This window comes from Heterodontus francisci, chromosome 12 (assembly GCF_036365525.1).
Source record: "Heterodontus francisci isolate sHetFra1 chromosome 12, sHetFra1.hap1, whole genome shotgun sequence".
Taxonomy (NCBI): domain Eukaryota; kingdom Metazoa; phylum Chordata; class Chondrichthyes; order Heterodontiformes; family Heterodontidae; genus Heterodontus; species Heterodontus francisci.
Window position 1 is genome coordinate 11,642,633 of NC_090382.1, and position 16,718 is coordinate 11,659,350.

At 42.3% G+C, this 16,718-nt stretch overlaps 1 protein-coding gene across 1 annotated transcript; it reads right to left on the reverse strand.

Moving 5' to 3' along the window:
• Positions 1-14,032: 14,032 nt before the first annotated feature.
• On the reverse strand, positions 14,033-16,212 carry LOC137375757 (uncharacterized; the record flags this gene model as incomplete). The annotated part of the gene is made up of 1 exon (XM_068043145.1): positions 14,033-16,212. A coding segment is annotated over one exon (1,593 nt), but the record flags the coding sequence as incomplete, so codon positions are not given.
• Between the last annotated feature and the right edge of the window lie 506 nt (positions 16,213-16,718).

Here is a 16,718-nt window from a genome sequence, read left to right on the forward strand (position 1 = left end):
TTATCCAGTCTGACATAGTTAATATCTGTGGTTTATCCAGTCTGACATTGTTAATATCTGTGGTTTATCCAGTCTGACATTGTTAATATCTGTGGTTTATCCAGTCTGACAGAGTTAATATCTGTGGTTTATCCAGTCTGACAATGTTAATATCTGTGGTTTATCCAGTCTGACATTGTTAATATCTGTGGTTTATCCAGTCTGACAGAGTTAATATCTGTGGGTTATCCAGTCTGACATTGTTAATATCTGTGGGTTTATCCAGTCTGACATTGTTAATATCTGTGGTTTATCCAGTCTGACATTGTTAATATCTCTGGTTTATCCAGTCTGACAGAGTTAATATCTGTGGGTTATCCAGTCTGACATTGTTAATATCTGTGGTTTATCCAGTCTGACATTGTTAATATCTGTGGTTTATCCAGTCTGACATTGTTAATATCTGTGGTTTATCCAGTCTGACATTGTTAATATCTGTGGGTTATCCAGTCTGACATTGTTAATATCTGTGGTTTATCCAGTCTGACATTGTTAATATCTCTGGTTTATCCAGTCTGACAGAGTTAATATCTGTGGGTTATCCAGTCTGACATTGTTAATATCTGTGGTTTATCCAGTCTGACAGAGTTAATATCTGTGGTTTATCCAGTCTGACAATGTTAATATCTGTGGTTTATCCAGTCTGACAGAGTTAATATCTGTGGTTTATCCAGTCTGACAGAGTTAATATCTGTGTGTTATCCAGTCTGACAGAGTTAATATCTGTGGTTCATCCAGTCTGACAGAGTTAATATCTGTGGTTTATCCAGTCTGACAGAGTTAATATCTGTGGGTTATCCAGTCTGACAATGTTAATATCTGTGTTTTATCCAGTCTGACAGAGTTAATATCTGTGGGTTATCCAGTCTGACATTGTTAATATCTGTGGTTTATCCAGTCTGACATTGTTAATATCTGTGGTTTATCCAGTCTGACAATGTTAATATCTGTGGTTTATCCAGTCTGACAATGTTAATATCTGTGGTTTATCCAGTCTGACAATGTTAATATCTGTGGTTTATTCAGTCTGACAATGTTAATATCTGTGGTATATCCAGTCTGACAATGTTAATATCTGTGGTTTATCCAGTCTGACATTGTTAATATCTGTGCTTTATCCAGTCTGACAATGTCAATATCAGTGGTTTATCCAGTCTGACAGAGTTAATATCTGTGGGTTATCCAGTCTGACATTGTTAATATCTGTGGTTTATCCAGTCTGACATTGTTAATATCTGTGGTTTATCCAGTCTGACAATGTTAATATCTGTGGTTTATCCAGTCTGACAATGTTAATATCTGTGGTTTATCCAGTCTGACAATGTTAATATCTGTGGTTTATCCAGTCTGACAATGTTAATATCTGTGGTTTATCCAGTCTGACAATGTTAATATCTGTGGTTTATCCAGTCTGACAATGTTAATATCTGTGGTTTATCCAGTCTGACAATGTTAATATCTGTGGTTTATCCAGTCTGACAATGTTAATATCTGTGGTTTATCCAGTCTGACAATGTTAATATCTGTGGTTTATTCAGTCTGACAATGTTAATATCTGTGGTTTATCCAGTCTGACAATGTTAATATCTGTGGTTTATCCAGTCTGACAATGTTAATATCTGTGGTTTATCCAGTCTGACAATGTTAATATCTGTGGTTTATCCAGTCTGACAATGTCAATATCAGTGGTTTATCCAGTCTGACAGAGTTAATATCTGTGGGTTATCCAGTCTGACATTGTTAATATCTGTGGTTTATCCAGTCTGACATTGTTAATATCTGTGGTTTATCCAGTCTGACAATGTTAATGTCAGTGGTTTATCCAGTCTGACAATGTTAATATCTGTGGTTTATCCAGTCTGACAATGTCAATATCAGTGGTTTATCCTGTCTGACAATGTTAATATCTGTGGTTTATCCAAGCTGACATTGTTAATATCTGTGGTTTATCCAGTCTGACAATGTTAATATCTGTGGTTTATCCAGTCTGACAATGTTAATATCTGTGGTTTATCCAGTCTGACAATGTTAATATCTGTGGTTTATCCAGTCTGACAATGTCAATATCAGTGGTTTATCCAGTCTGACAGAGTTAATATCTGTGGGTTATCCAGTCTGACATTGTTAATATCTGTGGTTTATCCAGTCTGACATTGTTAATATCTGTGGTTTATCCAGTCTGACAATGTTAATATCAGTGGTTTATCCAGTCTGACAATGTTAATATCTGTGGTTTATCCAGTCTGACAATGTCAATATCAGTGGTTTATCCAGTCTGACAGAGTTAATATCTGTGGGTTATCCAGTCTGACATTGTTAATATCTGTGGTTTATCCAGTCTGACATTGTTAATATCTGTGGTTTATCCAGTCTGACAATGTTAATATCAGTGGTTTATCCAGTCTGACAATGTTAATATCAGTGGTTTATCCAGTCTGACAATGTCAATATCAGTGGTTTATCCAGTCTGACAGAGTTAATATCTGTGGGTTATCGAGTCTGACATTGTTAATATCTGTGGTTTATCCAGTCTGACAATGTCAATATCAGTGGTTTATCCAGTCTGACAATGTCAATATCAGTGGTTTATCCAGTCTGACAATGTTAATATCTGTGGGTTATCCAGTCTGACAATGTTAATATCAGTGGTTTATCCAGTCTGACAATGTCAATATCAGTGGTTTATCCAGTCTGACAATGTTAATATCTGTGGTTTATCCAGTCTGACAATGTCAATATCAGTGGTTTATCCAGTCTGACAATGTTAATATCAGTGGTTTATCCAGTCTGACAGAGTTAATATCTGTGGGTTATCCAGTCTGACATTGTTAATATCTGTGGTTTATCCAGTCTGACATTGTTAATATCAGTGGTTTATCCAGTCTGACAATGTCAATATCAGTGGTTTATCCAGTCTGACAATGTTAATATCTGTGGTTTATCCAGTCTGACAATGTTAATATCTGTGGTTTATCCAGTATGACAATGTCAATATCAGTGGTTTATCCAGTCTGACAATGTCAATATCAGTGGTTTATCCAGTCTGACAATGTTAATATCTGTGGTTTATCCAGTCTGACAATGTTAATATCTCTGGTTTATCCAGTCTGACATTGTTAATATCTGTGGTTTATCCAGTCTGACATTGTTAATATCAGTGGTTTATCCAGTCTGACAATGTCAATATCAGTGGTTTATCCAGTCTGACAATGTTAATATCTGTGGTTTATCCAGTCTGACAATGTTAATATCTGTGGTTTATCCAGTCTGACAATGTCAATATCAGTGGTTTATCCAGTCTGACAGAGTTAATATCTGTGGGTTATCCAGTCTGACATTGTTAATATCTGTGGTTTATCCAGTCTGACATTGTTAATATCTGTGGTTTATCCAGTCTGACAATGTTAATATCAGTGGTTTATCCAGTCTGACAATGTTAATATCAGTGGTTTATCCATTCTGACAATGTTAATATCTGTGGTTTATTCAGTCTGACAATGTTAATATCTGTGGTTTATCCAAGCTGACATTGTTAATATCTGTGGTTTATCCAGTCTGACAATGTTAATATCTGTGGTTTATCCAGTCTGACAATGTTAATATCTGTGGTTTATCCAGTCTGACAATGTCAATATCAGTGGTTTATCCAGTCTGACAGAGTTAATATCTGTGGGTTATCCAGTCTGACATTGTTAATATCTGTGGTTTATCCAGTCTGACAATGTTAATATCTGTGGTTTATCCAGTCTGACAATGTTAATATCAGTGATTTATCCAGTCTGACAATGTTAATATCTGTGGTTTATCCAGTCTGACAATGTTAATATCTGTGGTTTATCCAGTCTCACAATGTCAATATCTGTGGTTTATCCAGTCTGACAATGTTAATATCTGTGGTTTATCCAGTCTGACATTGTTAATATCTTCAGGAGACTCGCCTCCCCGCGAGTGGCTCTCTAGCAGAGCAAGACTACACCTTCTTCTGGCAGGGCAGGGATCCTGAAGAACCAAGACAGCATGGAGTGGGCTTCGCCATCAGAAACTCCTTGCTCAGCATGATAGAGCCTCCCTCAAATGGCTCGGAACGCATACTGTCCATCCGACTGCTCACCACCTCTGGTCCAGTACACCTACTCAGCATCTATGCTCCAACACTCTGTTCCGCACCTGAAGCTAAAGACCAGTTCTATGAACAACTCCATAACATCATTAGCAGCATCCCCAACACCGAACACCTATTCCTGCTGGGGGACTTTAATGCCAGGGTTGGGGCCGACCATGACTCATGGCCCTCCTGCCTTGGGCGCTATGGCGTTGGAAGGATGAATGAGAACGGGCAGAGACTGCTTGAGTTGTGTACCTATCATAACCTCTGCATCACCAACTCGTTCTTTCACACTAAACCCTGTCACCAGGTTTCATGGAGGCACCCAAGATCACGTCGTTGGCACCAGCTAGACCTCATTGTCACAAGGCGAGCCGCCTTAAACAGTGTTCAAATCACACGCAGCTTCCACAGTGCGGACTGCGACACCGACCACTCCCTGGTGTGCAGCAAGGTTAGACTCAGACCAAAGAAGTTGCATCATTCCAAGCAGAAGGGCCACCCGCGCATCAACACGAGCAGAATTTCTCACCCACAGCTGTTACAAAAATTTCTAAATTCACTTGTAACAGCCCTTCAAAACACTCCCACAGGGGATGCTGAGACCAAGTGGGCCCACATCAGAGACGCCATCTATGAGTCAGCTTTGACCACCTACGGCAAAAGTGCGAAGAGAAATGCAGACTGGTTTCAATCTCATAATGAAGAGCTGGAACCTGTCATAGCCGCTAAGCGCATTGCACTTTTGAACTACAAGAAAGCCCCCAGCGATTTAACATCCGCAGCACTTAAAGCAGCCAGAAGTACTGCACAAAGAACGGCTAGGCGTTGCGCAAACGACTACTGGCAACACCTATGCAGTCATATTCAGCTGGCCTCAGACACCGGAAACATCAGAGGAATGTATGATGGCATGAAGAGAGCTCTTGGGCCAACCATCAAGAAGATCACCCCCCTCAAATCTAAATCGGGGGACATAATCACTGACCAACGCAAACAGATGGACCGCTGGGTTGAGCACTACCTAGAACTGTACTCCAGGGAGAATGCTGTCACTGAGACTGCCCTCAATGCAGCCCAGCCTCTACCAGTCATGGATGAGCTGGACATACAGCCAACCAAATCGGAACTCAGTGATGCCATTGATTCCCTAGCCAGCGGAAAAGCCCCTGGGAAGGACAGCATTACCCCTGAAATAATCAAGAGTGCCAAGCCTGCTATACTCTCAGCACTACATGAACTGCTATGCCTGTGCTGGGACGAGGGAGCAGTACCCCAGGACATGCGCGATGCCAACATCATCACCCTCTATAAAAACAAAGGTGACCGCGGTGACTGCAACAACTACCGTGGAATCTCCCTGCTCAGCATAGTGGGGAAAGTCTTTGCTCGAGTCGCTCTGAACAGGCTCCAGAAGCTGGCCGAGCGCGTCTACCCCGAGGCACAGTGTGGCTTTCGTGCAGAGAGATCGACTATTGACATGCTGTTCTCCCTTCGTCAGATACAGGAGAAATGCCGTGAACAACAGATGCCCCTCTACATTGCTTTCATTGATCTCACCAAAGCCTTTGACCTCGTCAGCAGACGTGGTCTCTTCAGACTACTAGAAAAGATCGGATGTCCACCAAAGCTACTAAGTATCATCACCTCATTCCATGACAATATGAAAGGCACAATTCAACATGGTGGCTCCTCATCAGAGCCCTTTCCTATCCTGAGTGGTGTGAAACAGGGCTGTGTTCTCGCACCCACACTTTTTGGGATTTTCTTCTCCCTGCTGCTTTCACATGCGTTCAAATCCTCTGAAGAAGGAATTTTCCTCCACACAAGATCAGGGGGCAGGTTGTTCAACCTTGCCCGTCTAAGAGCGAAGTCCAAAGTACGGAAAGTCCTCATCAGAGAACTCCTCTTTGCTGACGATGCTGCTTTAACATCTCACACTGAAGAATGCCTGCAGAGTCTCATCGACAGGTTTGCGTCTGCCTGCAATGAATTTGGCCTAACCATCAGCCTCAAGAAAACGAACATCATGGGGCAGGATGTCAGAAATGCTCCATCCATCAATATTGGCGACCACGCTCTGGAAGTGGTTCAAGAGTTCACCTACCTAGGCTCAACTATCACCAGTAACCTGTCTCTAGATGCAGAAATCAACAAGCGCATGGGTAAGGCTTCCACTGCTATGTCCAGACTGGCCAAGAGAGTGTGGGAAAATGGCGCACTGACACGGAACACAAAAGTCCGAGTGTATCAGGCCTGTGTCCTCAGTACCTTGCTCTACGGCAGCGAGGCCTGGACAACGTATGCCAGCCAAGAGCGACGTCTCAATTCATTCCATCTTCGCTGCCTTCGGAGAATACTTGGCATCAGGTGGCAGGACTATATCTCCAACACAGAAGTCCTTGAAGCGGCCAACACCCCCAGCTTATACACACTACTGAGTCAGCGGCGCTTGAGATGGCTTGGCCATGTGAGCCGCATGGAAGATGGCAGGATCCCCAAAGACACATTGTACAGCGAGCTCGCCACTGGTATCAGACCCACCGGCCGTCCATGTCTCCGTTATAAAGACGTCTGCAAACGCGACATGAAATCGTGTGACATTGATCACAAGTCGTGGGAGTCAGTTGCCAGCATTCGCCAGAGCTGGCGGGCAGCCATAAAGACAGGGCTAAATTGTGGCGAGTCGAAGAGACTTAGTAGTTGGCAGGAAAAAAGACAGAGGCGCAAGGGGAGAGCCTACTGTGCAACAGCCCCAACAAACAAATTTCTCTGCAGCACCTGTGGAAGAGCCTGTCACTCCAGAATTGGCCTTTATAGCCACTCCAGGCGCTGCTTCACAAACCACTGACCACCTCCAGGCGCGTATCCATTGTCTCTCGAGATAAGGAGGCCCAAAAGGATCCAGTCTGACATTGTTAATATCTGTGGTTTATCCAGTCTCACAATGTCAATATCTGTGGTTTATCCAGTCTGACAATGTTAATATCTGTGGTTTATCCAGTCTCACAATGTCAATATCTGTGGTTTATCCAGTCTGACAATGTTAATATCTGTGGTTTATCCAGTCTCACAATGTCAATATCTGTGGTTTATCCAGTCTGACAATGTTAATATCTGTGGTTTATCCAGTCTGACAATGTTAATATCTGTGGTTTATCCAGTCTCACAATGTCAATATCAGTGGTTTATCCAGTCTGACAGAGTTAATATCTGTGGGTTATCCAGTCTGACAATGTTAATATCTGTGGTTTATCCAGTCTGACAATGTTAATATCTGTGGTTTATCCAGTCTGACAATGTCAATATCTGTGGTTTATCCAGTCTGACAATGTTAATATCTGTGGTTTATCCAGTCTCACAATGTCAATATCTGTGGTTTATCCAGTCTGACAATGTTAATATCAGTGGTTTATCCAGTCTGACAATGTCAATATCAGTGGTTTATCCAGTCTGACAATGTTAATATCTGTGGTTTATCCAGTCTGACAATGTCAATATCAGTGGTTTATCCAGTCTGACAATGTTAATATCAGTGGTTTATCCAGTCTGACAGAGTTAATATCTGTGGGTTATCCAGTCTGACATTGTTAATATCTGTGGTTTATCCAGTCTGACATTGTTAATATCAGTGGTTTATCCAGTCTGACAATGTCAATATCAGTGGTTTATCCAGTCTGACAATGTTAATATCTGTGGTTTATCCAGTCTGACAATGTTAATATCTGTGGTTTATCCAGTCTGACAATGTCAATATCAGTGGTTTATCCAGTCTGACAGAGTTAATATCTGTGGGTTATCCAGTCTGACATTGTTAATATCTGTGGTTTATCCAGTCTGACATTGTTAATATCTGTGGTTTATCCAGTCTGACAATGTTAATATCAGTGGTTTATCCAGTCTGACAATGTTAATATCAGTGGTTTATCCAGTCTGACAATGTTAATATCTGTGGTTTATTCAGTCTGACAATGTTAATATCTGTGGTTTATCCAAGCTGACATTGTTAATATCTGTGGTTTATCCAGTCTGACAATGTTAATATCTGTGGTTTATCCAGTCTGACAATGTTAATATCTGTGGTTTATCCAGTCTGACAATGTTAATATCTGTGGTTTATCCAGTCTGACAATGTCAATATCAGTGGTTTATCCAGTCTGACAGAGTTAATATCTGTGGGTTATCCAGTCTGACATTGTTAATATCTGTGGTTTATCCAGTCTGACAATGTTAATATCTGTGGTTTATCCAGTCTGACAATGTTAATATCAGTGATTTATCCAGTCTGACAATGTTAATATCTGTGGTTTATCCAGTCTGACAATGTTAATATCTGTGGTTTATCCAGTCTCACAATGTCAATATCTGTGGTTTATCCAGTCTGACAATGTTAATATCAGTGGTTTATCCAGTCTGACATTGTTAATATCAGTGATTTATCCAGTCTGACAATGTTAATATCTGTGGTTTATCCAGTCTGACAATGTTAATATCAGTGATTTATCCAGTCTGACAATGTTAATATCTGTGGTTTATCCAGTCTGACAATGTTAATATCTGTGGTTTATCCAGTCTCACAATGTCAATATCTGTGGTTTATCCAGTCTGACATTGTTAATATCTGTGGTTTATCCAGTCTGACAATGTTAATATCTCTGGTTCATCCAGTCTGACAGAGTTAATATCTGTGGGTTATCCAGTCTGACATTGTTAATATCTGTGGTTTATCCAGTCTGACAATGTCAATATCTGTGGTTTATCCAGTCTGACATTGTTAATATCTGTGGTTTATCGAGTCTGACATTGTTAATATCTGTGGTTTATCCAGTCTGACATTGTTAATATCTGTGGTTTATCCAGTCTGACAATGTTAATATCTGTGGTTTATCCAGTCTGACAATGTCAATATCAGTGGTTTATCCAGTCTGACAATGTTAATATCTGTGGGTTATCCAGTCTGAAACTATTAATATCTGTGGGATATCCAGTCTAACTCTGTTGATATCTGTGGGTTATCCTCTCTGACACTGTTAATATCTAGATTAGATTGGAGATGCAGCACTGACACAGGCCCTTCGGCCCTCCGAGTCTGTGCCAAACATCAACCACCCATTTATACTAATCCTACATTCCTACCAAACATCCCCACCTGTCCCTATATTTCCCTACCACCTACCTACACTAGTGACAATTTATAATGGCCAATTTACCTATCAACCTGCAAGTCTTTTGGCTTGTGGGAGGAAACCGGAGCATCCGGAGAAAAACCCATGCAGACACAGGGAGAACTTGCAAACTGCACACAGGCAGTACCCGGAATCGAACCCGGGTCCCTGGAGCTGTGAGGCTGCAGTGCTAACCACTGCGCCACTGTACCGCCCTCTGTGGGTTATTAAGTCTGACACTGTTAATATCTGTGGGTTTTTGCCAGTCTGACACTGTTAATGTATGTGGGTTATCCAGTATCACAGTATTAATATCTGTGGGATCTCCAGTCTGTGGGAGAGTGTACTGGTCGTGTGTCAGCTGCTGCGAAATGTTGAAGATTTTTCCACAGCGTATTCAAAGCAACTTTGTCATGTGGAAAACACTCCCAGGGCAGGTACACCATGGGTTAGATGCAAAGTAAAGCTCCCTGTACACTGTCCGATCAAACACTCCCAGAGCAGGTCCATCATGGGTTAGATACAGTATAAAGCTCCGTCTACACTGTCCCATCAAACATTCCCTTGTGACTTCTGCATGATGGTATGACAGCAAATGTCCTTTGCAATGGATTGGAGACCAAGCCTTTGTATCCGGATTAGCATCAAGCAGGGCTGTGCGTGAGTGTAGACCTGAACCCAGCCAGAGTCAACACCTTCAAGGCAGGAGAGAGAGAGGAACCAGTGAGTCTAGAACTGAATCCAGCCAGAGTCAGCACCATCAGGGCAGGAGAGAGAGGGGAACCAGTGAGTGCAGAACTGAACCCAGCCTTAATTAACACCTGCAGGACAGGAGAGAGAGGGGAACCAGTGAGTGTAGAACTGAACCCAGTCAGAGTCAGCACCATCAAGGGAGGGGAACCAGTAAGTGTAGTTCTGAACCCAGCCATAATTAACACCTGCAGGGGAGGAGAGGTACATTGTCGAAAGAGATTTATTTTGTACCAGCCCCCTGGCCCTGCCTCAACCTGCTGTACCTGCCTGGGAATGTCTGATGTGTCAGTGTAGAGGGAGCTTAGAAAAGTTAGGAAACAAAGAACAAAGAACAGTACAGCACAGGAACAGGCCATTCGGCCCTCCAAGCCTGCGCCGATCTTGATGCCTGTCTAAACTAAAATCTTCTGCACTTCCGGGGTCCGTATCCCTCTATTCCCATCCTATTCGTGTATTTGTCAAGATGCCTCTTAAACGTCGCTATCGTACCTGCTTCCACCACCTCCCCTGGCAGCAAGTTCCAGGCACTCACCACCCTCTGTGTAAAAAGCTTGCCTCGCACATCCCCTCTAAACTTTGCCCTTTGCACCTTTAACCTATGTCCCCTAGTAACTGACTCTTCCACCCTGGGAAAAAGCTTCTGACTATCCACTCTGTCCATGCCGCTCATAACTTTGTAAACCTCTATCATGTCGCCCCTCCACCTCCGTCGTTCCAGTGAAAACAATCCGAGTTTATCCAACCTCTCCTCATAGCTAATACCCTCCAGACCAGGCAACATCCTGGTAAACCTCTTCATAACCCTCTCTAAAGCCTCTACATCCTTCTGGTAGTATGGCGACCAGAATTGTATGCAATATTCCAAGTGTGGCCTAACTGAAGTTCTGGCATGACTTGCCAATTTTTATAACCTATGCCCCAACTGATGAAGGCAAGCATGCCGTATGCCTTCTTGACTGCCTTATCCACCTGCGTTGCCACTTTCAGTGACCTGTGGACCTGTACGCCCAGATCTCTCTGCCTGTCAATACTCCTAAGGGTTCTGCCATTTACTATATACTTCCCACCTGTATTAGACCTTCCAAAATGCATTACCTCACATTTGTCCGAATTAAGCTCCATCTGCCATTTCTCCACCCAAGTCTCCAACCGATCTATATCCTGCTGTATCCTCTGACAATCCTCATCACTATCCGCAACTCCACCAACCTTTGTGTCGTCTGCAAACTTACTAATCATTTATATATACTACAAACAGCAAAGGTCCCAGCACTGATCCCTGCGGAACACCACTAGTCACATCCCTCCATTCAGAAAAGCACCCTTCCACTGCTACCCTCTGTCTTCTATGACTGAGCCAGTTCTGTATCCATCTTGCCAGCTCACCTCTGATCCAGTGTGACTTTGCCTTTTGTACCAGTCTGCCATGAGGGACCTTGTCAAAGGCTTTACTGAATTCCATGTAGACAACATCCACTGCCCTTCCTTCATCAATCATCTTCGTCACTTCCTCAAAAACTTGATCAAGTTAGTGAGACACGACCTCCCCTTCACAAAACCATGCTGCCTCTCGCTAGTAAGTCCATTTGTTTCACAAATGCTTCTTGACAAATGGAACTCTTTCACAAAAAAGTAGTTGCTCACTCAATGAATAATTTTGTGGTTTCTTCTCATTGTTCCACTGCATGTTCCCTTGGCCTGGATCTTTATTTGTTCCCACTGGTTTTGTTTAAAGCTCACTGCTGGACCCACCAATCAAAGCACTTTGTCTGATCTTCCCCTGGAAATTTGCAATCCCCTGCCTCATCTCCCACACTACACCAACTCACTTCCTCTTTCCCCTACAGCCCCCATCCCTGCCGCATTGATCGTGTTCCACAGTCTGGGTCTCGTCCCTTTTCCTGAGATTCTCAGAATGAATGGGCTGTGTTTTAAGACAATGTCCCAGCTCTCCACCTTTCAAAGGATAGGAGAGGACCAGCTGGGCTGAATGGTGCTGTTTTATGTCATCACTGCAGTGCTGAGCATCCAACATCACTGAGCTCTTCTCCTTATGGCCAGAATTAGATCATTTCAGATATCTCCAAGGGTTGTGGGGCTGGAGGGGATGACAGAGATAGGGAGGAGTGAGGCTATGGAGGGATTTGCAAAGAGGAATGAGAATGTTAAAATCAAGGCATTGCTTGACTGTGAGCCTGATGTCAGTCAGCAAGCAATGGATAGTCTTCAAAGAAATATTACTTAGTTTAGAGTAAATACACCTTCCTTCAAGGCACAAAAACCCCAGAAGTAAAGGCAGTCAATGGTGGATAACAAAGGAAGTTAAAGATTGTATCGGATTAAAAGGAAAGGTCTATAAAGTTGCCAGAAATAGTAGTAAATCTGAGGATTGGGACGATTTTATAATACAGCAAAGGTGGACGAAGAAACTGATGAAGAAAGGGAGAATAGAATATGAATGTAAGCTAACAAAAATAAAAAAGCGGACTGGAAAAGCTTAGATAGGGGCATAAAAAGGAAATGTTTGGCTAAGACAAATGTGGGTCCATTGCAGGCAGAGTCAGGAGAATTTATAATGGGAGATAGAGAAATGGCAGAGAAGCTAAATGATTACTTTGTGTCTGTCTTCACTGAGGAAGATAGAAGAAATCTCCCAAAATTAGAGATCCAAGGGATTAGGGAGAATGAGGAATTGAAGGAAATTAGTATTAGTAAGAAGGTTGTATTGGAGAAATTAATAAGGCTGAAGGTTGGTAAGTCCCTGGAACCTGATATTCTACATCCCAGAGTGTTGAAAGAGGTAGCTACGGAGATAGTGGATACATTGATGATCATCTTCCAAAATTCTATAGATTCTGGAGCAGTTCCTGCAGATTGGAAAGTTGCAAATGTCACCTCACTATTTAAGAAGGGAGGGAGAGAGAAAACAGGAAATTACAGACCTGTTAGTCTTACATCAGCCATTGGAAAAATGCTATAATTTATTCTAAAGGCTATAATAAATGGACACTTGGATCATAATGATCTGATTGGGCACAGTCAACATGGATTTATAAATAGGAAATCATGTTTGACGAACCTGTTGGAGTTTTTTGAGGAGTTGATAAACGGGAGTTGGTGGATGTTATATATTTGGACTTTCAGAAGGCTTTTGATAAAGTCCCCCGCAGGAGGTTGGTTAGCAAAATTAAAGCACATGGGATGGGAGGTAATATACTGGCGTGGATTAAGGAGTGTTTAACATGCAGAAAGCAGAGAATCGGAATAAATGAATCATTCTTGCATTGGCAGGCTGTGACGAGTGGTGTACCACAGGGATCAGTGTTTGGGCCCCAGCTGTCATAGAGTCATAAAGCACTGAAACAGGCTCTTCGGCCCACCGAGTCTGTGCTGACTAACAATCACCCATTTACTCTAATCCTACATTAATCCCACATTCCCTTACATCCTTCCCTCAATTCTCCTACCACCTACCTACACTAGGGGCAATTTACAATGGCCAATTTACCTATCAACCCACAAGTCTTTGGCATGTGGGAGGAAACCGGAGCACCCGGAGGAAACCCACGCGGTCACAGGGAGAACTTGTAAACTCCGCACAGGCAGTACCCAGAACCGAACCTTGGTCGCTGGAGCTGTGAGGCTGCAGTGCTAACCACTGCACCACTGAGCTGCCCCTATTCATGATCTATATCAATGATTTGGATGTGGGGGCCAAATGTAGTTTTTCCAAGTTCACGGATGACACAAAACTAGGTGGAAATGTGTGTTCTGGGAAAGATGAAAAGCGGCTTCATGATTTGGGATTTGGGAAGACTGAGTGGGCAAGGACGTGGCAGATGAAATATAATGTGGAAAAATATGAGCTTATCCACTTTGGTAGGAGGAACAGATGTGCAGAGTATTTCTTAAATGGTAGGAGATTGTGAGAAACGTAGCCCACTTAATAATAATTTACACCAAGTCAAACTCTGAAGAAGTAAGTTTATTTAACGTTCTTGCAAGATCGGGTGTCCAACAAGCAGGCACACCGATCAACATATTCAGTTCATGTTTATACAATACAAATCCATTTGTCCACGCCTTTATTTTACATTATTGGTTATAACGTATTATGACACTAACCTATCCTATGGTTGCTACAGTCTCCTCCTCTGTTTACTTCTCCCCCTACTCTAACTTTCTAGCCCCTAACTCTTGTTTTTGTTTTACCTTATTTGGCTCTCCAATTATGTGTTTTAACTTGCAGCTGTCAGCCTTTATCTCAGTGGGGCAGTTTCTTATTCACTACATCCGTTGTTCTAACTCTTGCTGTTTCTCTGTTATCTGCCTAAGCACAATTTTTAAGTGATGTACTGTCCCAAGGTCTCCACTTACATACCCTTATCAATTCTTTGTCAGTGATGTACTGTCTTAAGGTCTCCACATACCCTTATCAGTTCTCTTTTTCAGTGATTTCATTATGTTGTGCACAAATGACTTCTTGGTAACTTTCCACAAGCTGTAGAAACAACATTACAGTATTTCTTATTCTCACAATTCCCCCTTTTCTTTTACTTAATCCTTGTTGTTTTCTACATACTGCGGAGGGTTCTCATATGTCCTCTCAAATCCTCTGAGCATTATTTCAGCCGCCTTTTCAATGTCTGTATTTCCGTTGATACTATCCACTTTGTCATTACCTAACAGGTACATACTCTCTTCCTGGCCTCTTTGTATTGACATCTGCTTCGTCAAAGCTGTCTCAATCAATCGCTGTGTCAGCCCTCTTACACAAGGAATAATACAACACCCGATGGCTATTAGTATTCCGACAACCATGATCAGGGAGGTAAAAACTGAGATTATCATGCCTTTCCATTTTCCAAACCAGGATTCAAGCCACCCCGTCAGGGAAGTGTCTGCTCCTGAATTTTCGGCCATCTCCTCTGCTAAAGTTGTTAACCCTTGCAGTGCTCGGGTGATTGAACCATCGGGTGCTGTGTTATTTGGGATAAATGTGCAACATTTCCCTCCTAACATTATACACACACCTCCTTTTTCTGCTAAGATCATATCTAGAGCCAGTCGATTTTCCCAAGCCATTCTACTAGTGGCATCTAATTGTTCAGCTATACCTTTTACCGTATCTCTAGTATAATTTATAAATCTTTGTTGGTTGTAATAAATATAATTTATCCAATCTACATTTTTGTTAATAGTGACCCACCAAAACAAAGACTCGAAACCGGCGGTTATTTGGTTTCGGGCCTTGAATTCATCAGGTACCCCTCTTGGGACCCCTATGGAATCCAAGTACACCTGGTCGTCAAAAGAGTTCGCTATCGCTTCCCTTTTACCCCTTTCCCTCGTTATTATCTTTTGTTTCTCAAATGCCAAGGTGAATGGTATTGCCAATTGAACAATTGCGCACGTCCCCTTCCACTGGGAGGGTAAGGTCTGTCTCAGGATGTTTCCTCCGCAATACCACCATAAATCCGCTCTGGGAACATTCAATGATGAGTAGTTCCCTCCCCTGACTCTTCCAGTTACATCCTCAGTCTCTATGCATGACTTCAACTCTCCCATATTTCTGGTTAGCTCCGCACCGTGTCGACATACGCATGATGTGTGATTCACACCGGTGGCTAAAAATGAAGGGGGAGTCCTTGAATCTTCTTTCTCTAGGGGAGGGAACATTATTGACAAGGATATGCAAGTTTGAATACCCCAAGCCGTCTTATCCTGATATAGGGCTAACATGCATTCCATGCCCTTTCGGTCATGCTCCCACCCCAGCGGGAAAGGTACTACCTGAGCTATCGGTCTACCAGATGCACAATCATCGCAATTGTTTTTGTTCAAACTTTTTACAGGTAATTTTATCCATTCTACCCAGGCATTTGTGTCCCCGTAACCGGTTTCTATCTCAATTGTCTTTCTCAGGTCCTTTACCTCTATTATTTTTACTATGTTAGGATCGTTATGAGAGGTCCCTTTTAGTTTGTTAGATGGTTTACCAGTCTTATCTATTGTTACCTGAAAACAACATTTTAATTCACCTTTCTTTTTCCCTTCTCTAACTGTTACTCCAAACACCTTGTTGTCTAATTGGAAGTGGGTAATACAAAAACATCCAACCCATTTTATTTCCTGGCTACTTTTGAAAAGAAAGAGAGAAGGCACACAATATTACAGACAGTATTTCCGCGCTCGCGCCGTTATATTAAAAAAAAAGTTCGTTACTCAAAGTCTTTTTAGCTTTATTTTCAATGGTTCTTCTGTTAATTCGGTTGTCCAAGTTCCTTCCTCGGCCGGGGGTTGTACCGGCCCCTTGATTCTTGTGTAGTGGGTCCAACCTCTTTCTGCCGTTCTTATGGCTGTTTCAGTGGTTAGGAGAGTCTGGTATGGTCTTTCCCAGTTCAGTTGTAGTTTAGTCTCTTTCCACGATTTCACCAGAACCCAATCTCCTGGTTGGATCTTGTGTACTGCAAATTCGAGAGGTGGTGTCTGTGTTAACAGGCCTTGCTTCCTGAGGAATGACAATGAGGAAGACAACGCCAGTATATAGTTCTTTAGAAATGAATCTTTAGTTTCTAAGGTTGGCATCTCGCCCCTGGTTCCCATATAGGGTAATCCGAATAGCATTTCATAGTGGGACAGTCCCACATCTTTTC